Source organism: Gymnodraco acuticeps, unplaced genomic scaffold, assembly GCF_902827175.1.
Source record: "Gymnodraco acuticeps unplaced genomic scaffold, fGymAcu1.1, whole genome shotgun sequence".
NCBI lineage: Eukaryota > Metazoa > Chordata > Actinopteri > Perciformes > Bathydraconidae > Gymnodraco > Gymnodraco acuticeps.
Window position 1 is genome coordinate 251,953 of NW_022991713.1, and position 25,548 is coordinate 277,500.

The 25,548-nt window shown below is 41.5% G+C and overlaps 1 protein-coding gene across 1 annotated transcript in view; it reads right to left on the reverse strand.

Moving 5' to 3' along the window:
- Window positions 1-25,548, reverse strand: part of psd2 (pleckstrin and Sec7 domain containing 2) — a 52,692-nt gene that overhangs the window by 17,719 nt on the left and 9,425 nt on the right. Inside the window, 3 exon segments of the mRNA XM_034198944.1 lie at window positions 11,298-11,878; window positions 11,880-12,030; window positions 13,035-13,571. Of these exon segments, the coding sequence (XP_034054835.1) occupies window positions 11,298-11,878; window positions 11,880-12,030; window positions 13,035-13,480 (1,178 nt within the window). The 5' untranslated portion in view covers window positions 13,481-13,571.

Below are 25,548 nucleotides of genomic sequence, written 5' to 3' on the forward strand. Positions count from 1 at the left end.
TTCCAGCATGGAGTCATTTAATGTGGTTATTTCTGTACATCCCCCCAGTGCATTGCTTCAATACGGCTCAGCAACCACTGATGCAAGACAGAGTACAACCACCTCAAAAGGGATACCCTAGAGCAGAAAAGTGTTTAACTCAGCTCAACATTGAACGGACTCAAAAGCACTTCATGTTTTTATATTTGAAATGGAGATCCCAATAGAGTGGTGGAGAAATGTGTCCTAATCCCAGAAATGGGTAAGCATGTTGGCCTTTCTGGGCTCCCTTGTCACAAAGTCAATTGTTTTTCTAAGTTATTTGTGGTTATATTCCTGAAATAAGGTTTAATACAAGCTTAAAAGATTTTCCATTTTTAATAACAACATAAAATATGTCAGTGTGAAGCTTTTACCTGTCTTAGAAATAGCAGTTGCGAACAAGTCGCTCATGAGACTACTAAATGTCTTCACGCTAAACATTAGCCGCCTCTAGTTTAGCGGTGACATCATTCGACCATTCTATATTAGTTTCTGGCATTGCTTCATTTATTGACGTCTGGCAATTGTATTTACGCTTCAACTATTATTAAGTTGTGTTAATATATAGAGATTATCCTGCTGAGCAAACCTCAGATCTTATGTTTTAATCCAATGGAGAAATCCCTTTGCTTTCAGTTGAAGGAGCCCTTGCAATGCTAACTTCCAGGTCGGCCTACAAAAATACCTCATCACTGCACAACTCTATTTGTGTCTCAGCTAAAATGCATGCTGTGCATCATTGTATTAATGTAAAGACAAATAATTATAATAATCCCCACACTCTATGTGATGGTAACACACACAAACACACATGTAAACATATTTTTATAAGACACACTGACACATCCCTGCGTGCAACCTCGCTATCTAAATCCCAGCTTCCTCTTTCTCATCTGGTGGAAAAAACTATAGGAAAATCAGATGATAGTCGTGCAGCTGTAGGGCAAGAGTAAAACATTTGGGGCTTGAGATTGAAGATTATAATAGAGATAAAACCCTGGAGGATGTTCAATTGGTAAATTGGGCAAGGCGAGCACTCTACGAGATCAACAGCACTTGCGTTTCTCTGCGCATTATTATGTACAGACAACGACAAAGACTGCATTTCCCGGATCAAAATAATAACACTGGAGTTCAGTCAGCTCTTGGACCTGAATACCTTTTTAATCCAAGTGGACTCTATTGAGTATTGTGCACATTAGGGTTTTATGAGAACTATCCATAGCTCATGAGAACTACCATGAGCTATCGATAACCTTTGACATTTACACACCGTTACTTTTTCACTCACAGCAAAATTCACAAACCTGTTACAGACCTGATGTGATGTTCACATGACAGCTAGCACATGGGGGAAAGTGTTGCAGTGTTTTTAACAAAAAGCCAGAGCAGGATACATGAGATACAAGTGCTCCTCAATAACATACAGTATGTGAAAAGGAGTCCTTTCATACACCATGTTCACACGTTTAATGTGTCTTCTTGGGTGATAGGATTGCAAGTGGACAGGGCTAAATACAAGTGTTAATGCCCATAAGACACATTATGATGCGATAACTCAAACCACTTCAGCTGGTCTGCGACGCATTTCACCTCATATGTTTTGTAATGTGAATCGCCTAAAGTGGCTTTGTTCACAACATTTGACATTTTCAAAAAGCACATAGAGATATTGGTGAGCCAACAAACATATTGCCTTGAATATGTCAATGAATGGACCCAATCTGTTTTGTTCTGATTTCTTCTTCTTTTAATTTCCAGCAGACTAGGCACAGGAAGTTCATTATTGTCTAACCGCGGTTAAAACAGAAAGGTAATGGTCATGAGCCGAATTCAAATGCCAAGAATGAACTGACGTACTGAGAGTTGTCCACTTGTAAGCAATCTGCCAAAAAGCATGGTAATGTCTAAAGTAAACAGGGCCATCACGCCAAAGATAGTCAAAAAGAACTTCAGGTTGGGTTTCCATCCAGTCTACAAGGGTTTGTTGGATTGGAAAAGGACCACGTCTCAGGGGAGTCTCGTGGGGGGTACAACTCTCATTCCAGAGGAGCCTTCCGGTCATTAGCTGGAGCAAGAGCTGAGTTCGTATTCTGGGCAGGAAGTCAAACATGTTTTCAGTGGGTGTTGTTGGGCTCCTCCAAGTTTGTCCCTTGTCTGGAAACTATTCGTGATTTTAAAGGATAGGGTATCAAGGTGCAGCCAGAGTGTCCAGATTGGGGACATCAGAATTGCTTCTCTGCTTTTTGCAGACGATGTGGTTGTGTTGGCGTCACCAGACTGTGACTTCCAGCAGGCACTCGGGCGGTTTGCAGTGGAGTGTAAAGCGGTCAGGATGAGAGTCAGAACAGTGGACTGCACCCTCTGGGTAGGGAGTGAGCGGCTGGGTTAAGTGAAAGAGTTCAATTACCTTGGGGCCTGGGAACCCCTGAGGATCCCACAGGAGGAGCTAGAAAAACGAGATGTCTGGACTTCTTGCTGCTGTCCCAACAAACTGGTACCGGATAAGCGTCACAAATGGATGGATGGATACATGTGTATTTGTAATATCTAGAGCCAAGCATCAACCACTATTGATGTTTAAAGCAACAACAAACTTTAAAATATAGTATATTATACTACTTAGTTAGTACTTAGAAATGGCTCTTCAAATGTCTAACTTTCAATTCAAATAAATCCCTGATTAATTGAGGAGATATTTATTCATGGCAATACAATATACACACATTCATTTATGTTGGAGTTGCCATAACCTTAAAACACTTATTGTAAACAAGGTGTCAAGATGTTAAAAACCAGGACACAAATATTACCATATGGAATTGTATAAATAAATATATTTGAGACTAATATACCTCAGTATAGACTGATCCAAAATAAATACTCATATAACATTTTATTTTAAGTGTGCCTTTCTCATATCCAAAATGATTCATATTACTTAATTTGTTTTATAACAACAATAAAGACAATTAAGTCAACCCAGATTACAGTATCTAATGAAATATAATTAGTTACTGGGCAAAATATTGGTACTGAGACAAAACACACAAAACCCCAATGTGGAGGCAGGCAATGGACAATGGTGACCTCTTTCGGCTCGGTGAGACTTATTGTGTTCAGGTGTGGGATGTGTTTGGTGAAACACTGATCATCTTACAACAACCAGAGGATATCTTCTGCTCTAAATTAGCCACAAATTCAAAGAGGAGAAGAACTGAAAAAGCCAAAAAAAGCCACTAATATTTGAGAGTCAGGCTCTATTTCCACTCAACTCAAACAGGAAGTGTTGACAGACACCTCAAAGGAGAGAAGGCTGCGGTGAGAAGAACCTCATTCAACCAAAACATTGGTACGGTTAGACCGAGGGATGTGTCATAAAACATAGAGTTGGGCTATAAATAGACAGGGATAAATCCGTCAGTGCTGAAATGATTCAGTTAGTGTGTGTGTGTGTGCCTGTGGTGAGATGATGAAAGGGAGAATTTGGATGTATTACTGCTTGTGTTGCAAAAGTGCGTATGTCTATGTGTGCTACTACTGTGTGTGTCCATATCACTGCCTGAGGCAGGAGAGGATAATCTGCAGGATGTTTCAGCGGCGCTATAGAACCACGCGTAGGGTTTTTATGCCAAGATGACATCCTGAATGATGTGTGTGTGCAAGTGAGAGACAGACAAAAGAGAAACATTCAAAATGTGAAATATAGATATGAAAGCTCCTATATCTTTGTCACTGAGTGGGCATTAGGAAGTACGAGCATTATGCACATGTTTGTTTACGCATGCATGCTCCTGGCCCCGTGTGTCTTTTATGTGTGTGTCTGCACTCCACAGTGTTGTATATGAAAGAGATTAGTCCACACGGCAGAGCTGCTTCTCTGATATGGAAACAACTGAGCCTGGCTTTTATCTGCTCTGCTTGGGCTTAGATCTACCGGGCTCGCAAGCTAGGGGGAGGAACACACACTCACAGCATGTTCGCTCAAACTGGTACACATGCATGCTAATGTTCGGCCAGAGATAGAGCACGCATCTACAAGAGTAAAAAGTATGCATACATTAACGTACTACACGCTTCTCGTGCCATGACTTCTCAATATCAGTTTGTTGTTAGATGTGACTCTGTATATAACGATATAAGTGGCCTATCCGTGTCTGTCTCCTTTCTGTGTAGCATTTCTGTGTGTGTGTGTGTGTGTGTGTGTGTGTGTGTGTGTGTGTGTGTGTGTGTGTGTGTGTGTGTGTGTGTGTGTGTGTGTGTGTGTGTGTGTGTGTGTGTGTGTGTGTGTGTGTGTGTGTGTGTGTCTGAATGCTACACTACAGGTTGCATTAAGCTTAATTCAACTAGTTGGCTCCACTGTGCAGATCTATCAGTAGTAAGCTGCTTGAGAGATGGATAGAAAACGTGTATTTCATGGCGGTTCGAATGCATTTTTTGTAGATAAAGGTTAAGCTTTTACCTCATAGATTCACACAGGGCATACACTGTAAAGTAACAGGTTGGTGAATGTATAATATAAGTGAGTGACAGTCTGGCAAATCACCTTATGAACTAACAGGCAAGCAAACTGTCTGAGACAAAACAATATCCCTGACTGCTTGAAAGAAAGCCTTCACGTCTTATTTCCATGTGTTGGATGGCTTGTCTACAACATCTGCAATGCTCGACAGTGCTTCCTGTATCCCCGTGGCAAGCTGCCGACTTGACTTCCTCCATCCACTGATGTCAGAATAATCAGCAGTAGCAGGGAGAGGATCTACAGGGAGAGTTTGGCTGAGGTGAGATTAGGTTTCTTCTCTCTCCGCCCGGGGCGTCATCAAAGCCCTGTCTGTTATGCACGCTGAGTCTGTAACGTTGTCGAAAGCATTGCTGCCAGGCTTGAAAGAAACGATTTGAATGTTTTGGTTTGATGAGAATCTGTGAGTCTTTTCATTGTTGCACTAGATAATGCCAACTGTTCTTACAGTTAAAAAGAGTTACGGTAAATAGTTTTAACAGTGTTTGAAGACATCATATTTCAGTTGCATTCATGAGGCATGCACAGCTGATGTATGACTCACTCTCAGAGTTTCTGCAGCGTTTTGAGACACATATGGTGATCCAACTGCTGCACGCTACATGCCAATGATTTCCCGAGAAGACAAACTGCTTTCTGTCTCGTCCACAGTTTAGTCATTTACATACTTTCCAACTCTGGGAATGGGAATGTCGGTATTTTGGTCCAGACAGAAATAGCTCAGGTACCATTGGATGAATTGCTATGGAAACTCGTACAGATATCATAATGCCAAAATAATTAACCCTAATGCTGTTGTAACTTGTGTTTACAGCCTATTAGCTAATGTTAGCATGCTGATATGCTCAACTTTAATGTTGTTGTTTTTTTACTAAAAACCAATATTTTCTGTCTTCTTTTTATGTACTGTTTTTAAACACTGCATGTTTTTCTTAAATTATTTATAAATAATGTTTTTACATTTATTACTTATTTAATGGTATTTTGTTACCAATTCATTTCTGACTTTATTTCCAATATTTGACTACTTTTATCATCCTAATGTGCTTTTTATTTGCTATAAAGCTGCAATATAAAAATAAAGGTTCATTGATTGATTGAACTATGATAGCAGTCATGTTTACACTTGTCTCTGCATAAAGTGTTGTGTGTCATCATGAGTTTCTTTACTTTATAAAAGCCCTGTTAAAAGAAAATAAGAATGCAACAAAATTGTTTAGTAAAAAAGATCTAGCCCTTTGATTCATTACTTTACTTTTTTTTAAATTAATTTTATGCTCTAATGCCTTTTTTGTGTTTTTGAAATTGTGTTTTGTAAGTGTTATTTTCCAACAAAAAAAAAAACGTATAGTTGCGTAATATCAGCATGTTAGCATTGGAATTGTGAGCATTGGTAGCATGCAGACATTAGATTAGATGTACACTGAGTTGTTTTCTTATTTCTATATTCTCTGTAGCAAAATATTCAGAGTAGTTTAGAGTATCTGGATGATGGGGAAAGCCATTTTGTATCCATCGCTTTGCAGCTGTTCCGTCCTGCAGTGAAAAAGACTAGTTGTCCATGACGCCTGAAGTGCCAAAAATGTAACTGAGCCAATTATGTCAACCAAAGAGAATGGACACAGGGAAAGAGAGGAGAAGAGAGCAATGAGAGATAAGACGCAGCAGCAGGAGAGCACTGTAGAGGAAATGGAAGAGGAGGTGATGCAAAGAAGAAAGGAAGAGGACAGTGGGAGGGGGGGGGGGGTACAGGAGATGAGATGAAGTGAGATAAGACGGATAAAGTGGGGAAATGAATACAGAGGCAGCAGGTGAGATGGAGCACAGAGAGATGGAGTGACAGAGTGAAGGAGGAAGAAGCAGAAATCAAATACATTTAGAAATGGATGTGGAAACGTATGAAGCACGCTTATAGATGCAGTCATAATGGTTTTTGCTTTAACACACATCCATTTGACAGACAGTATGATCAAATGCTTTTAAGACGTGCATTTTATAATAACCTGTCTGTCTATTCACTGTGAGCTGTCCTCTTATGAGCCCATCCAGAAAATAAACCTCCACTGGTGCTGCGGCTTTATCATTAGCATTTATAGCCAAGCTACTTTCAGGTACTTCAATACAAATTGGACTGAAGAGCAATCTTTTCAAAATCATGCGTGCCCCCTTTGGGAATATTTAAACCAAACAAACTTTGACTGAGCTTCAACTGTTCAATGGCTTTTACCTCCATTGACTTGCATTGAATTGCTAATGCTTGTTTGATTTTAACAACAGAAAAAGTACTGTTGAAAACCCACTTTTAGTTCACGATGAATTGGATACTGGGAGTGTGTTTAAACCCTAAGATATCCCTTTAAGACTGACTAGCAGATGTATCCACTCGAGATTTAAGTGCTCAAATGACTGGCTAGCATAGAGCAATAATCACTCGCTTAACACACACACACATTCACTGTGAGACCCTGCTGCGCAGAGGAAAGCTGAAGACGATGATGTCATGACATAAACAATAGCTCATTCAGTTTGGCGCTGGTGGTCAGGAAGTAAGACCGTGCTTATAGGACAACATCTGTAGACGGAGGGAGAGGGAAGAGTATGAGAAGGAGGGCCGACATTTTAAATCCTCGGTTCATCGGATAGTTGGTACTGAGATGTGGAAGCAGCAGGGGGGCCTGGGGAGGAAATCCCAGCAGCTACCTGAGAGGATCTGTCTGAAACCAGAGCCCAGTCAGCTGGCCGGCTCTCTTGTGATTGATCAACCGCTTAAAGATGTCCCGCCCCTTAGCCTATCACCTACAGTGTGTTGGAGCACTAGCCACTAAAAGCGAGAGTTTTACATAGTGAAGTCACTGTGTTGCAGAAGTAAACAGACCTCAAAATTGCTCTCAAGTGGTGAAAGAAGTACTTAGATCTTTTAGTTAAGTAAAAATACCACAGTGTAGAAATACTCTGTTACAAGTAGAAGTAGTGCATTACAAATCTTAATTAAGTAAAAGTACAAATGTATTTTGTATTTCTCCTTCAATGGCTTATAATTAGTGATCCATTCATCGTTTTAATTTTGCAGTTAGTAAAGATGGAGCTTACTTGAATTGCTCTATGTGCTGTTGGGTATCCAAATTCATAATAGTACATCAGAATCTAGATGTATAATTGTATAACTGATATTAACCTGCAAAGTAACCTGTAACTAATATCGTCAAATACATGTAGTAAGTAAGAATGTACTTCTTACTTACTACATGTATTTGACGATATTAGTTACAGGTTACTGTAAGAGAAGTATGAAGTAGCACTAAATCAAAATACTCAAGTACAAGTACATTTACTTAGTTGCTTTGCACCGCTGCTTAAGTAAAGTACTCTATTTGGACTTCATTTCATACTACCAATGTCTATTTGGCACTCCAGGAGTTGAGTAGCAGGACCTGCAGGCGGAGAACCAGCCACAGCGATTGTATGAAGCCAGACAGACAGACCTAGAGCCAGAGTTCAGGTTACATGGCGTTTCCCATATGGTTCCTGTTACCACCTCCCCCTTCAGTGGCTCTTCCTAAACCTTCCTAAGTGCTATTAAGGTAATTAAATGAAAGAAAGTACCGGCAGCTGTTGCTGTATTCTCCACAATTCCTCTGGGTCTATGCAAATGATAGACAAAGTGGAGGAGATAGATATCAAAGCATTATAATCTCAGCATTGTTTATTATCAGCTGGCTATCTGAGACGAAAAGAAGCGTACTCCTGCTGTTCAGCTCACCTAAGTGATGTATTATACTGACAGGCACCCTGTGTCTTATTTCCATACTGCTGTATACATTTCAAGTGTTAATCTCTAATATGAACCCACCACAGCAGTCCTGCAAATGCCGTTTCCTCTCAAGGAAGGTCTTTTGTCATGCATACATCTTGTGTAATTTGGCAGCACCGAGGTTATCTCTCCCTACTGTGCAAGTATGCTCAAGGCAAAAGGGTTAAAGGAATCAAATAGAGCTGCAGCAATGTGCAGGAAGGCCTCGTGAATTTTGCTGTCTGGATCGCTCTCAGTCAATACCAACAGGGGAAGGAGCGGTTTTATAACAAAGGCAGCAACCCTGCTTAAACAGTGACTGCATGAACATGTAAAAGCTCTCCTCCTGCATCTTTGAATTTTCTGCAATACTGTCTTTTGTTTGCATGTTGCTGTTTAAGTTACGTTCACGCTAAAGTGCACAAAGCTATCCAACCATGACAGCTTCCCTTGTCTCCTTTTCCAAATATATTGAGGATTCTTCAACTGAGTAACATGAGCCTAGCATTTGATGTTGTTTGGTTGGGTAGACTGGTATGTGTTTGCCTGCCAACTGAGTTTACACGCATAGACAAACGACTTCCTTTTGAACCAGCGGACCACCCCATTCACCCCCAACCAACCTCCCCCTCTCTGAAGGGCCCACAGCTGGGTCCCACCATGCTCACGCCACCTGCTGGTTCACAGCATATCGCACCAATATTCAAGTCAGCACAACAGCATCTATGAGTGCCTTCACTGCCTGGTTGCAGCAGGACACATGTATGCATGCAAAAGGTTAAATAACTAAGTTTGTTTTTGTGTATCATAGCTGATGATATTGTCATGATCTTAGTTTTTGTTCCCTGTTTAATTTTAAGTCCTTAGAGGCTTCTCAATACTCAAATGTCCCCTCCTCGACTCCCCTCCTCGGTTCCCCTCCTCGAGACTTAGACCCGCCCACAGGATATGCGAGCGGAGGACCGAGGAGGGGAACCGAGGAGAGAGGAGGGGAAGCAGCAGACGTTTAAAGAAATGAGAACTCCTCTCCTCTGAGCGGTCATTTTAAAGAGACGTCCGTTCATTATTACGTGGCAACAGCTGCATCAGCTGTCCAGTGTTTTGTCATAGCGCTGTATCTCTGTGAGATCAGCTGAACATTGTTCCCCCACATATTTACTTTGAATTCATTGAGAGTGCGGTATAATGAGACAATAACAGGCTACAGATGACACACACACACACATATATTTATATATATACAATTTAAAGTATGAGAGCACTCTCATAATAACGTAACACAATCAGAGACTGGATATATCCCCCCCCTCTCTCTGGTCGCTGAAATGGGGAATTGAAATTACGGGCCAAAAGTTGTATTTACAAGTAGGCCTATTAAAAGTAAGCAGAGGACACCAAACCAACTGAGACCCGTCTGTCCGCCGCATTTATGCACTGTACAACACACACCTACACACTGTACAACACACACCTACACACTGTACAACACACACCTACACACTGTACAACACACACCTACACACTGTACAACACACACCTACACACTGTACAACACACACCTACACACTGTACCACACACACCTACACACTGTACAACACACACCTACACACTGTACAACACACACCTACACACTGTACCACACACACCTACACACTGTACAACACACACCTACACACTGTACAACACACACCTACACACTGTACAACACACACCTACACACTGTACAACACACACCTACACACTGTACAACACACACCTACAGCTCCTAAAGCATAAGCCGTTGTGTATTTTATTATGTGAAGCACTAAATGGTCTTAGAACAATATCGACTCTTTGTTTGTAGATATCTACTAAACTAAAGCAAATAAAGAGAGTAGGCCTGTTATACTGAGTGATATATAGTATACACACTGCTCTGCTTTCTGCACAGACCTCACAGCTGTTCTCTCTGGAAACATCGCGACGCGATGAAAGCAGTTTCTAAATTAATATCCAGGGGATGCATGCAGAGCTGTCATTGGCTGAGATAAGTCCAGCCGTGCGTCACGCCTCCACCGTTCCCGGAAATGCATCCGTGGAGGAGCCGTGGAGGAACCATCAGTGTATCCTCGGTTAGAGCTCATCCAGAGAGCCTCCTCGACGCTCGATCCTCGGTCCTCGGTGTGCATTTAGAGAAATGAGACGTCCTTCAAAATGGCGCGCTGAAATACATTTCCGGGTCACTACCGGAGGACCGAGGACCAAGGAGTCGAGGAGGGGAAATTTCATATTTCAAAAAGCACTCTTTATCCAAGGCTGTGTATAAGCCAAGTTTCTTCAACATTAACACTTTGATTATGGTGGAAAAGTTACCATGCCATTTTGAAATATGCAGTTCAATTCTCATTTATGATGAACAGAAAGTGTGTTATTTAACTGTTATGCCAGTTGAAGCTAATCCTAAACCTTAGGGTCTGGGCAACGCATTAGAAATGAAAAAAATCACACCCGCCATCCTTAACAAATCTGTAATCATGATACAGTATATGTCTAAAAATGCACGCAAACATTTCAGTTGCAACAAGCTCTAATAGGGGAAATGGCATTTTGCATGTTGTTTGAATTATATTTAAAGCCACTATTTGTTGAGTTTGAAGTTCGATAGCACGAGAAATACCATATAGAAAATAGTACATGGATTAGTGGATACTCTGAGAGACCAGGTTTTGATTTCTGGAAAGAGACATTGGTGTTAAATGTTTTAAATGTATCTTTTGTCCCTTTGAGCACCACAAGCTGAGTGCCATCTAGCTCCAGTATATCAGAGAGAAGGCGGACATCTCCACGGCTGATATCTCAAACACTCACAAGTATATGCATTTTAGATTTTTAATTGAACTCTCCCTTTAAGGGTGCTTTAAAATATATATTATACACATTAATAACTTGGCATAAAGACTAAAATAACCTTAATCCTGCCACCTTACCTGACAGAGTTGATCATGGCTCCACATCCTCTCTGGGAGTCAGAGTGGTATCCATTAGGGATGGTCCAGCGTCCGGACTGACTCAGCACAAACTCTGACCTGCTCCCAGGTATGGTGGTCCTCAGGGGGCTCCCTCCCACTCCAGCCCCAGCTCCAGGGAAGGCGTTCTCCCCCTCGCCCGGGGAGTCCAGCCCGGCCTCGGCCCCCTCCTGCTCCTGGACGGTCTCCAGCTCCAGCTCCAGGGGTTCGGGCCCCTGTAACAGCGACCTCTGTTGGATGAGCGGCGTCAGTGGCGCCTCGAAGCTGACGCAGCTGTCCGTCTCGTCCGTAAGCGACAGCACGTCCAGAGAGTCCAGGCTGCTGTAGCAGGTCCCGCCCCTCAGCAGGGCCGACTCCACGATGCGCTCGAAGGTGGAGCTGAATCCGTCTTTGTTGTCAACCCTCCCCTTCTCTTCCTCCTCCTCCTCTAACTCCTCATCTTCCTCTTCATCCTGAGCGTCCACCTGCTCGACGATGTGCTCAAACACTGAGCTGAAACTGTCCTGGTTTCCCTCTCTCTGGACCTCCTCCTCCTCCTCCTCCTCTTCCTCCTACCTCTGTGTCGGCCTGTTCTACAGTCGTCTCAAAGTTAGAGCTAAAAGTGTCCAAGTGAGTCCCCCCTTCCTCTCCTCCCTCCTCCTCTTCCTCTCCCGCTTCATCGTCTTCTTCATTACCACCTATGCCATTTGCGAGTCTGTTGAGAAAAGAAAGTAAGGAGATGATCTTTAGCATATGACTAAAGCATTTCTTTGTTGAGTGGCACACAGGAAGGGTTTTATTCATTCATATTCATAGCTGAAATCATTCTTCATTCAGTTCACACAATGGGAAGATATTTCAGCATGAATGGCCTCACTGACAATTGAAGCTAGATGAAAGATTCAAAAGCACTTTCCAATATGCTTCTTTGTGAAAAGCTGGTCTGTCAAACCTCTGCTGTTTCATTCCTTGTATTTAAGAGAAGAGTTCTCTGTGTTTGCATACGAGTGAAACATCTTCATTTACTAACGTAATAACTGTTCTTTTGTAATGTATCTGTTTTGTTTGTTGGTTGAATGACATTTGAAAGCAATCTGAATCACTGGGCAAACACACATATCGTTTTTCACTTTCATGAATGTAACATTACAAGATTAGAAGCGTATGGCCTTGGTCCGCACTTTCTAATGGCCCTGTAGTTCATATGTACTTCGTTCTAACAAAGCGCTCACTAATGAATAGACATGTCTACATGTGCCACACTTTGAACTGTTCACTGACCCTTCCCTACCTGTGTTGGTTAAAGGTTTCTTTACTGTGTCCTCCAGCTCTTTGCCATTAGACCATCTCTCTCTGTTTGTTTGCTCTCCGCTCATTTCATTGAGGCTTTTTGCCAGTTCATTCTGTAAAATGCTAATGAAGTTTACGATATAACAGATTTAATCACTGACAAAAAACGATTTACCATTAAAAGCATAACAAAGTTGCACTCTATTCTGCTAAATCACACATACACAGACTCTGTCCAACCACAAACCAAAGTGTTTGAGGATATTAAAGCTGTGTGCGTTTCTGTTGTGTTTCTTAGCTAATGAGCAGTTCATGTGATTTTCTCTTTGTACAGATTCTCATGTGAACAGAAAGAAAATCACACTTTGACCCCTAGAGGTCACAGATGTAGTCACAAGGTTTCCATAAATGATGATGAAGTGAACTCACCCCCCAGCTTGTTGAGGGGGGGTCTCCTCCTCCTCCTCCTCTGTAGACGGTTGCATCTCTTCCTTCCCCTCCTCGTCTTCTTTCATCTCCTCCTCCTCATGTGTTTCCTCCTCCCTCGTTGAGCTCACCTCCACATTTACATACCCTTCTGCTCTCGTCCCTTCCCTCTCTTCCTCCCCCCCTCCATCTGTTTGTTGATCTACCCTCTCCTCTTTTAACTTACCCTCTGCTACTTCATCCAATACTTCTTCCCTCCCTTGTACATCCCCATGTGTCTCCCCCTCTCCCTCTCTGATCTCTTCTCCTCTCCCCTCCTCTATCTCGTCCTTCTCTGCCACCCTCAGCGTGTCCTGGGTCTCTATGGGGGGGTCGCTGGTGGCTGTATCGGGCTCCACTGGGCTCTCTGGTGGGGTGGGAGAGGGCAGAGCCTGCCCCTCCTGGGTCATGTTGCTCTTCACTGAGGGGGGGGGGGGGGGGCTATCCACCCCGGCTAGAGATGAGGACCAGAGCTTTAAATCAGCAACCAGGGAGGATCCTCTGCAGGGAAAATAAACAGAGAGAGGAAAGGAAATGAGGACGGTGACAATTAGGAGGTGGAGAAGCAACTGAAATACATTGAATTGCATACAGCTTTTCTACAAAGCGAACTACAATAAGTGCAATAAACCATAAAGCCTCGCAACACGAAACCTCAATTGAAGGTTTGGTGTCGTCCAAACAGGTGTTATCAGCCTACTGTAATTTCATTGTTTTTGTTTGCTGAATAACACAGGGGTCACCTTCCATATAAGAACAGCTGCTGTGTATTTGTGTATGTTAGAGACAGAGAGAGAGAGAAATGCATGTGTCTGGCACACTTTGTCCTCTGCACCACATGATCCAGAAACAGCTCTGAAAGGAGGGCAGGGAAAGGTAGAAAATGTCGAATGAAGAGAAATGCAGACCGACATGCAGGCAGAGAGAGAGAGATTAGTTTAATACAGCTCCACTGAATCCTGTCAAAATGATCCCGCCAGCTCATCTGCACGCGCTGTCTATGTGGAGATTTCCCAGCTGAATAACTAACTATCTGTTTCCATCCCTGCTGTGACTGTGCTTTGTGAAAATGCATAATAGTAACCTGAGATTTAAAAATGTATTCTCATATTTTCATTCTCAACTTCAGTCTACTGTTACTCTGAGCAGCAGGTCTGTCCTCACCAAGGCTCAAGGGCAAATGCTAATGAGCAGCTCTTAATTAGGGTTCTGCAGAGAGCGGGACATGTTTGAATTAAGGCAGGCTGATATATTATTATTTAATGAACATTTCAATTCTTTTTCTGGAGTTCTACAAAAATTGTATTAATCCTTTTTTTAAAGTACTATCTGATGAATTGTGTGAAGAATGATATTAGTGCTGGAATGATTATCTTATGAATCAACTGAAAGAATATTCATAGCTTGATAAGTATTCGTCATCATTTGAATCAAGATCTCCAAGGTCAGGAATAGCTTTGTATCTGGATAAACAGTCCTGCTGTTCTGAGCAAACTTGATCTGCTGATAATATGAAAACAATGAGAATATTTTTGCCAAATTTGAAATAGCTATTGGAAAGTTTCTTATTTGATATGACGTACATTTGTCGATTTACATGAGATCATGCTTCAAATATAATCATTCAAACAAAGACGATTATTTTCTAAATCAATAAATGACAAACAATCTTTGGGAATAGAAGAAATGTGAGGTCTTGCGATACATATCTCATTTGTCCTAACTTACTTCTATGTGATTTGATGGTTCAATGTCAGAGTCAGGATGCAATGTTTCCCTTAGAGAAAGAAAACATCACAGTCATTCTGCAATAATCCAACATTATGGTACATAAAGTGTATATTGGCCTCCAACAAGTTCTCCAACTCATACGACCAAATAGGTCGATTGTTTAAGCACCTTAGATTAAGACCCATAGCCAGGGCTGCACATAACTGGTGCGCATGCGCACCTCCGCCAAAAAAAGAGCACCGGGTCATTTGAAAAAAGGCGCATTTGCGTACCAACATTGAGAGAGGGAGAAGAGAGAGAAGATAGAAGAGAAAAGAGAGGAGAGAGAGAAAGACATTTGCGAGTTGCATATAAACTCAGGGCCGGCCCGTAGCACTGGCGTTATAGATGTTCGCCTAGGGCGCCAGATCTGTGGAGGCGCTGCGCTGACAGTTCTGAAAGGGAAAAAAACATTTTTGACCGTTGGGGCTCATCCTAATTTTCGGTCTTGATTTAACAACATTCATAATTAAGTAAATGTAACACCCTTTTCACCCCGGTTACACGTTTCATTTGCCCTGTACGATGGCCGCTGTAAGTGATGAAAATGGGGGATGTTGGCTTATCTGGCACCCACAGCTCACAGACAAAATGCGAGGGAGAGAGGGAGGGTGCACTGGTTCCGGCGCAGTTGTTATTAGAATCTGGTGCTAGCTGCTCTAACGGATATAAGAAGAAGATGTTTCTACAATGATGTGGAGGGAGAGTCCTCTCCAGTCAGACTGAGAGGCTGATAACTACAGCTCAGTGAGGTAAAGGAGTGTTTAGATAGTTCACTTTAGTCTAAGTTATCTCAGTGGGTCTCAAACGTTTTGATCACAATTTATGTAAACACATATTTCTAAGGCACTCCTTTATAATTATTGGGATAAACAGGTTTGAAACCATTCCAATGCATACTATAGGACAGTAACCAAAAATATCCTTTAAAACTGGAGAGATACAAAAATGCATAAATAAATAAATGTTAAGGTAAAATAAGATATGAACAACAAAAATAAAATAAGTTACATTCATTTGTTATTGGCTATGGTAGGTTATTGGTTATGTTCACATACTTATTTGATTACATCCACTTGTCTAAGATGACAACAGAGACTTTCGACCCAAAACCAGCTGTTGACTTGTGGATGCAAGCAGCTAATCGCAGACTCAACCAGAGAGAAAGAAGTAGGCCTACATCATCAGCTACCATATCTGACAGAGAGGAAGACAGTGAGGAGAACAGTCAGGAGGGTAGTGATGACAGCTTGTAGGATTACTGGTCGTGCTAATGTTGTCTTGTGTTCACCTCTGCATGTGTGTTCTGTGTTCACCTCTGCATGTGTGTTCAGCGCGTGTGTCTGGCAAATAAAGACCCCCTCAAAAGTTACGGTTTATTTCATTTTAAGGATGAGCACCAAGCAACATCTCCAGGTGCTCCTTTGAGAACCAGGGCAAAAAAGTTATGTGCACCTCTGCCCATAGCCACGTTTTAAAGTGTAGCAACTCTAGTGGTCGTGTAAGAAACAACATGCTCCCGTTTATTCACAAATAACCCTCTCTGTAAAATCCTAAATTGTAGGATAGTTTGGCCATTATAACGCTTTTTGATTAGATTTCTAGCGAGAAGTGTATATTTTACTTTTAGAATCCACGTCCAGTCGATATGTAGGATATATAGTTTGATAGATCTTACGAAGATGATTTGAAGTATGCGGCAGCCTCCATGTAAAGTTACGGGTTGAAAACAGTATTTCCGGTCTCGACGTTTTCAAAATAAAACCAATGATCAAATGAACATTTAATATTCATTACTAAAGGTACAGCCGAATCATCACAGCGCACAACACCTATTACCGCCGCAGATGGACCAAAAAAGGGAGCGTTAGAAAAAAAAGGGGGCGGGTCCGCTCAGTGAAACGATAACAACGGAACATGGAGGAACGGAAGTCTGCGTTTAAATCGTGTGTGTGTGTGTGTGTGTGTGTGTGGTGTGTGTGTGTGTGTGTGTGTGTGTGTGTGTGTGTGTGTGTGTGTGTGTGTGTGTGTGTGGAGGTGTGTGTGTGTGTGTGTGTGGAGGTGTGTGTGTGTGGTTAAAACACATCAGCCTGCGGTCGCTCTTAGCCTTTCTAATGATTCTGAAGCCGGTAAACACAGTGAAGGCACTGCGCGCTCCTCTTCTGATGCTGAGTTAACCCTCCCGCTGCCTCCTGGTGCTGCAGAGATTTCATGAAGTGAAGGAGGTTTTCCTTCTATAAAACAGCTGTGGGCAGCAGTAGCGTGGCGTGGGGAAAAAATTAGGGGAAGCCAATAATACGTCCTTTCTTTTGGGTCGGGGGTGTGGTGGTCAATGTAATAACGTAACCAGATGAGTGATTACAGCACCCGGTATAATGTTACACACATTTGTATCAGATGCAGGACTTACACACGCCTGTTATCTAACCGACATGTCCGCACGCACTCTCCAGCCCAAACTCTAATAAGCATTCATTCACAAACTAAATCAGGAGACCTTTAACGTTTTAAAGCTCCAGTTTGGGCATCGGCCTGTCATCAGATTGTATTTGTTGTTGCTGCTGTAGCGGAAGTTTAGTACAATTATTTTTGAGGAAATACTCCAAATCTTCACCCTCCATAATTGCACTTGCTTCAGTTGCTTGCTACTTTCTAACGGCGGTGAGAGTGGTGCAGTGACACTATCTATCTTCTATCGATTCGATTTATGATTCGAAAATTATAAAAGTAGGGTAGACATGTGGATATTATCCGACTGAACACAACGTGCATTTATCTAACAGGTTCGTTTTCCACTGACCTTATTTCGAGCTATTTTCCTAAATCCTATGGAGAAATCCCATGTCGAGGGAACCCGAGCGTAGCTTACTTCCGGGTTTTAGGACGCGTCACTGCACCACTAAATTGATGCGATTTGATTGGATTGTGAGGCAAGGGAAGCCGACCGCCTCTTGCTTCCCTTGGCATGGCCCTGACTAATCACAGGTTGGCAGGGGCATCACGTGAGCCTCATCTGATTGGTCAATCTCTCAATTTGTTTTCACCAAGGGAAGCCAATTTCGGCTGGCCTCCTCTCGCAACAGTGAGTGCAATCTACTGTTTCACCATAACATCTAGAGGGGCGCTGTTTCACTCTTTGTAAAATACTCAATGAGAATGGGGGAGAGACGGGCCGGCAGCAACACACAACAAAGAATTTCCGAAACTAAACGAAGTGTTTTTATTTATTTATTAAAATTATAACTACACTCCGAAAAAACAGGGGAAGCCTGGCTTCCCTTGGCCTCCAGGAGAAAACGCCACTGGTGGGCAGCAGATACTGTGAGTGTCACAGACATGAATACATAGATCAAGGCAGACTGGTGCACACACTCTCCTGTTTTGCCAATCCGGTGGTTAAACAAATATAGCTCTAAATCCCTGGCCGAAATGTCCTTAAAATGAAGTCCGAGTTCGACATTTTAATTAATTAATTAATTAATTAATTGCCTTTCCAACTCCATGCAGTTGACTGTTACAGGTCTAGGTTCATGGTACAATGCATAAGCTTCAAATCGAGAGACTGAAACTGTATTTTCCTTTACCGTTCTGTTTTAATTTCACAATAAAGTTAATAGTCATATTATGTTTGATATTATTATGTTTTATTAACTACACCACTGTTTTTTTTAAACCCGCGCCACCTAGTGGTTAAAGCACGTTATTTAATTTTGTTGTTGAATAAGTTTTATTTGATGAAAACATTTAAATATTAAGAGTAGCCTACATACAAAATTGAAAATATCAAGAAGATACTGTAGTGATCTCTACAATAAAACAGTTTAATGCAGGACGTCCAAAGATATTAACAGGAGGATGTGCAAAACAGACAAACTAATAAGGCTTTATTTAAACATTAAAGATTACTTTAAGTTAAGGTCTTCTTTTGAATAAGAAAACAACGTTGGGGTTATCCACAGATAAATATGAAGTCTGACAAAGTACTTAACGTCCAATATATTGCATAGTTTATTTTGGCACTTGACAATCACCTTCCCTGAATTTGACTCAGGTGTAACTAAAGTCTGATTTAAGGGTCGTTTATATTTCACATCATTAATCAGAATCTGCAAAGTAACTCAAATAAATGTAGTGCAGTAAAAATACCAGGTTAACCTCTGAATTGTAGTGGAGTAGAACAAAGTAGTATGCTGCTGTAACAAAAACATTTCCCAACTTGGGATCAATAAAGTATATCTTATCTTATCTTAAGATGATCGATGGCTACTGCCATATTTGCAAAATGTGCCTCTGAACCTTGACAAGTGCATGTTTCAGGCTTATCAATGAACAACAGGAGGGGTCACAGATATAAGACCAGCTGTTAAACAAAGCTCTTCTGACCTTAGGTGTCATGTGGATATATTATTTCACCCATTTATTAATTATATGTTTTAAATTTGATAACACTGTGTTTCGTATCCCCTAAACCTCCAGGGTGTACACAGTTTAATACTGGCAACTTCTAATTGTGGGAAATACGAAAACGTCTTATAAAGAGACGTGCCATATAATATTGCGAAACACACAATAGCCAGCATGTGTAGTTCTGGGGGGGGGGGCTGGAGCCGGGGGCTGGACCCGTCCAATTCCAGTTTTGGAAAGTCTGCCGTGGTTCCATTCCATTTCAAAGAGCTGTTGACGCTCAGCGTAACCTTGTCGCACTGCCACTCCAACATCCAATCACAGGGCTTGATGACTAATCAAGGGGTTTGTAAAGCAAGGCGGATGTTGTAGTCCCAAACGATAGCTGGGGATTCTGGGTAGTGTAGTGTCTTCGGAAACTGTAGTGTCTAAACTCCTAAACAACTATTTGTTTCTCTGAATCGAAGGTTAAAAACACAAAAGCATTGTACACCATTTAAAACAATCACTATTGTGTAATTAACAAGGATAAACTGATGTTCTTTAGTGGATGAGTAATGCAGATATCACTGTGTGTAATCATTTGACAGTGAGGGGAATATATCCGGTTGTATTATGAAAACTTCGAGACCGGAAATACTGTTTTCACCCACGCTAACTTTACATGGAAGCTGCCGCATATGCACGTTATACTGGCGAGACCTAAAATCATCTTCGTAATATCTATCAAACTATAGATCCTACACATCCACTGGACGTGGATTCTAAAAGTACAATATACACTTCTCGCTAGAAATCTAATCAAAAAGCATTTTAATGGCCAAACTATTCTACAATTTAGGATTTTCCAGAGAGGGTTATTTGTGAATAAACAGGAGCATGTTGTTTCTTACACGACCACTTGAGGTGCTACACTTTAAAACGTGGCTATGGGTCGTAATCTAAGGTGCTTAAACAATCGACCTATTTGGTCGTTTTTTGTAAGAGGACAGCCTGAGAAAATCCCACCCTGAAGTTAAAATTGTTTAAACATGTTTTTGGTTTACATGGTTAAAGGTTGAGGTCTACTAGAATAGATTTACATTGTGCAATTTTCCAAACTCACATTGGTTTCTCATACAGCATCTCTGTATAGTGTGTGTATTCACTCTCTGTCCTAAACGGCTTTTAGCCCCTGTGAGCCCAGTGTGCTCTAATTGGTCGGGACGTTGCAAGGCTCGTTGCTGTGAGCTGCTGTGAGGAGCGGACAGGTTTCCGGGTCGGCGATACAGCGAGAACAAGTTAATCTCATCCTGAGCACACACAAACACTCACAGCCGAAGTAAAAACAATAAGTGTGGCTTGATATTGAGTAAGAAAAAGGTTTATAACGCTGTGAGAATGGGTCAGCATTTCTCCGCGATCCCAACTCGTCTATTACAAGCGTTCAGGGAGCTCTATGCAAGTCAATGGGGACTCCCTGTTAGTTAGCCAAGGGATCCTGGTGTGTGAGGTGCTCCGGGGATTGGTCCAATCCGGTCATTTGTTGTTGATTTGGGTGTTCACACGTCACAGAACCCAGGAAGTAAACAAGGGAAAAAGATAAATCTCCAACGAGGCGTTCTGGGGCAGCACAGACAGGTATTTTCTGCGTTTGAGTTTTACTCGCTACAGGGTGTACTTTGAGGGTTTGTGACTCTGCAGACTGTTTACATGCAGAACAAGCTACATACTGTAACACACAAGGGGACGGGTAATAACCGGAAAAGCATGACATGGGACTTTTAAGGTTAAACTTAAGAGATTTACTGTATACATGTTGCACTATGAATTACTAAATCAGCCTACTATCACCTAAAGAACATATCTAGGATTAAAAGACTAATGTCACAGCAGGATTTGGAAAAACTTGTCCATGCTTTTATCTTCAGTAGACTCGACTACTGCAATGGTGTCTTCACAGGTCTCACTAAAAAATCTATTAGGAAGCTGCAGCTGATTCAGAACGCCGCTGCTCGAGTCCTCACTAACACTAAGAAAGTGGATCACATCACTCCTGTTCTGAAGTCTTTACAGTGGCTTCCTGTGTGTCAAAGAATAGATTTCAAAATACTGCTGCTGGTTTATAAAGCACTGAATGGTTTAGGCCCAAAATACATTTCTGACCTCCTGCTAAATGATGAACCATCCAGATCTCTCAGGTCTTCAGGGACTGGTCAGCTTTCTGTCCCCAGAGTCAGAACTAAACATGGTAAAGCAGCGTTCAGTTATTATGCTCCAAATATCTGGAACAAACTCCCAGAAACCTGCAGGTCCACTGCAACTCTGACTACTTTTAAATCCAGACTAAAGACTTTTCTTTTTGTCGCTGCTTTTAATTTAAACTGAGCCGTTGTGTTCATCAGTAACGTGGAACTTATGCGTGAACTATTCATATCTTAAACTGCACTGTAACTTTTTATTCATGTACTTTTTATTCATGTATTTTTCCTTTTAATGTTTCTTTTATTATCTTTTTTTTAAATGCCTTTGTCTGAATGTCTTTCATTTTTGTAAAGCACCTTGAATTGCCTTGTGTTGAAAGGTGCTATAAATAAACTTGCCTTGCCTATGACATCAAATACGTGAAAAATACCCAGCATGTGCATTTCCGATTTAAAAAAAGAAAATGATGTGTTTTATATCTTAATTGCATTGTTGAGGAACCTGACGTTTTTCATTCTTTACACACTACAACGTATGATATGACAATAAACCTTTGAATCTTTGAATCTACAACAACAACAACAGTGGTTGTTAACAAGTGACTTAATGAAACTAGTAAACGCCATTAGCTGCCTTTAGCTAGGGATGTAATTGGTTTATAGCCTCAACTTAGATTTGTACTTCTGCCGATTGTATTTACGCTTCAAGGATCATAAAAGTGATGTAAATATGTGGCGGTTAACTTGCTGAACAAAATGTGATAAGTATCAACAACTTCCGTTGCTTTTAGTCCAAAAATACATCATCACGGCACCACTCTCTATCACGAATCATATCCCAATTCACACTAAAGTCCCAAATGTCACAAGTTGTTTTCCTTCCAATTCATTTAGCCCTATTACACTCATTTTGATATGGCGTTTGTCATGCTGTAATGCATTCAGCAAAAAGGGGCGAGGCACATTTTAGGAATCTCAGTCCTGCATGGAGTGGATGGGATATGGTTGCAGAGTGCGGCCTGATACAGAAAGTCCTCAGCCTCATTTGATCCTGTTTTGCTGAATCATCCCTAGCAGAGGACTCACAGCGACACTGCAGTACAACAAAGCTTTGCTGATGGCATGCAGATACACGTAAGGACCTAGTAAGACTACATTGATCATACTGAATCCTAATGAACTCTAACAGTTTGGGCATTCCTACTTAGTTATGACCAAACTGTGTATACAATCATGAAAGAGATGAGAGACTTGTGACTGTGATTTTAGCCAAATGTGCATCTAGGATGTTGCAAGTTCTCTGGCTCCGCCCCTGAGCATGAGGACAACACAGGCGTATACTAAATGTTTCATCACAGCTCCAGAAAGATGATGCAAATGACGTGGAACCAAGAATGTCAGGCAAATTGCATCCTCATTTCAAGTGTGTCTCCTCATTACAGTAGACCTTGCCTTTTGTTAGAAGTGAATGTTGGCACCCCTAATGTAATTGAGCTCTCAGTCTCAATCCCTTTTGGCTAATGTTATTGTTGTATCCCTAGAAGCCAAATTAGCCAACAAATGGTTTGACTTTACGTCAGCCTCCTTGTCACATTGCAGATCAATTCATACAAACGGTGTTTTGTCACTCTGAGATGAGTCAAAAAGTGTTTGAATAATGGTGTAACAACAGCAAATATGCAGGGGTGTCTTTGCTAATCCTTGTCACTCACTACTTTTATAAACATGATGATCTCAAAGGACAATCTGAGTTTCTCCCCCCTGCCTGAAAAGCCTCCCTTGGACTCCTTTGTTTACTTCTGTTACATAATTACATCACTATGTAACACTTATATTGGCTAGCACTCCAAAACAGTGGTAGTCTATGGGGCGGGACTCGCTAAGCGGTTGACCAATCACAACAGAGCTAGCAGGCTAACCAATCAGAGCAGACTGGGCTCTGGTTTCAGACAGAGGGTGAAAAGAGGTGTTGCAGCACAGGCAGTATGAGACAAAATAAAGCATGGAGACATGTCCCAGTAGAGACACTACTAATATGATCCATGAGCATACGGTGTCCTCTTTAAGTCATTCAAATGAGTTGCAGATTTACCAGCTGTGATGAACACATACAGTGGTGTTATTTATATGATATCCTTTTACACACTATCTTTACATTTTGATGTCAATATGTGTGTCCTTTTATCTTGAATGCAATACTTCTACTTGTAACACAGTATTTCTACAATTGAGTATTGGTAAATGTCTAAGTACTTCTTCTACCGCTGCCTTTAGTCACCAGGCAGTTTCAATAATATGACTCGTATAAATCAGCAGGAACATCAATCGCATGCCACCTCACAGTCTGGACAGCAAATGATATATTAACCATATGACTAACATCGCACTCAGCTCAGAAACTAGCACTAATTCTCAAATATGTTCATGACTAATTCATTCATGGTTCAGCGGGTGCTTATCAGTGATTAGTATGAGCTCAGATTATCCTAAACTCAGGTAGTGAATATGTGGAAATGTTCCATCCGACTGTATTGGAGCTCATATTCGTGCACATGTTCTGGGCATATGCAAAGAAGCACAATTTGCATCCATTTATGCGATTACTAAAAGATGCATTTGCACATATTAACACACAGTCGAATGCACACACACACACCAAACAGTGACACATCTCCATAAATGGAAACAGTTATGAAACCAGACATGCAAAGTGGGAATTCTCTCACCCTGTCTCTCTCTCTCTGTGTCTCTATGTGCTGTTTTTCTCCCACTCTCTCCTCTTCATCTGTTCTACATTACGTTTTCTGCTGTCTCACAGTCTAATTCCACTCTCTCTTTTTCTGTCTCAGCCTCTCATTTCGCAGTAATTGAGGTAAATGGGTCTTAGCCAGCAGAAGGAAAAAAAGACTGTGGAAGCGACTCCCAGAAAATGTGCTCAGACACCCAGCATAGATGGAGAAAAACAGCCAATGATAAAGAAAGGATGTGGGGGGGGGGCTCTTGGACTATGTGTCAGTCTTTGTGTCTCTATGTGTACAACGGACGAGACTTATTGCATTCCACTTCTGTCAGCAGAACACTGGGGCCCTTAAACCTTATCAATTTCCTTTCATTGCGATCGGCCCATCTGTCAATCATGTGCACAACACACAGACACACATCTGACACACACATGTCCATCCAGGTTTATAAGCCGCCAATCCAGTGAGGATGATGTTGGATAAAAGGCCAAGTCGCCATTAAATAGCTCTTCTCTGCCTCCTGTGCCTTTTATATAACTCTCTATCTCTCGGCCTGTCTCACTCAGACGAGCGCACACACTCTCTGACACACACAAAAACATCAAAATGCGTGCACATAGATACACATTATAATTGATTGATCCTGAAACACAGAGCTGCAGTCCACTGGGACCCTCTGGCGATAAGCCTGACTGGTCTGTATGGGCAGAGAGAAGCCAAAGAAACAATATTGAGATAATCAGAATAGAGGCTTTTAAAATAAAGAAACACTTCTGAGAGGGAGCAGGTCCTCTAAGAACTAAATCCAGCTGCTACATTGCATCATAACGTTCCAAATGATACATCTTCAAAAGTGTAGCTTGTCCCCTTTGCGTCAAAGCTGGTTCAAATCCAGCGTTTGGTCCTTTTACACGTGTCATCCAAGCCCCCAGGAAGTGCGCTGGGCAATAAAGCACATTTCCGCAGTGGACAAACTGTGATTATCAGGATTATTTGGCTCAAAAATACTTTTTCCATTAAATTATCTGTAAATCTGTAAATTAGCGTATACATTTTATTGAGATAAATCAACGTTTTGATGGTCCTGATTTAAATCATTAGGCCTTTAAGGTTGTACAATGCCCTAAAAGCTCAATCCAGAGTTATTTTCGCTCCATTCATTTGACTGAGCCGAGAGCAGGATTGGATTGGATGCTGTTTCCAGTTCTCTTTATTCATCCATGCGTCATCCTCTCTATCTCCAACCTCCAACCTTCATATCTATGTAATGCAACAAAGGCTAAACTGCCCAAAAATAATTCCTTATTTTTGAGCAGTTTCATATACTTTCTGCGATTGGCTGAGTCATTTGTTGATTGTTTTTTTGGTGCAAACGCAAAA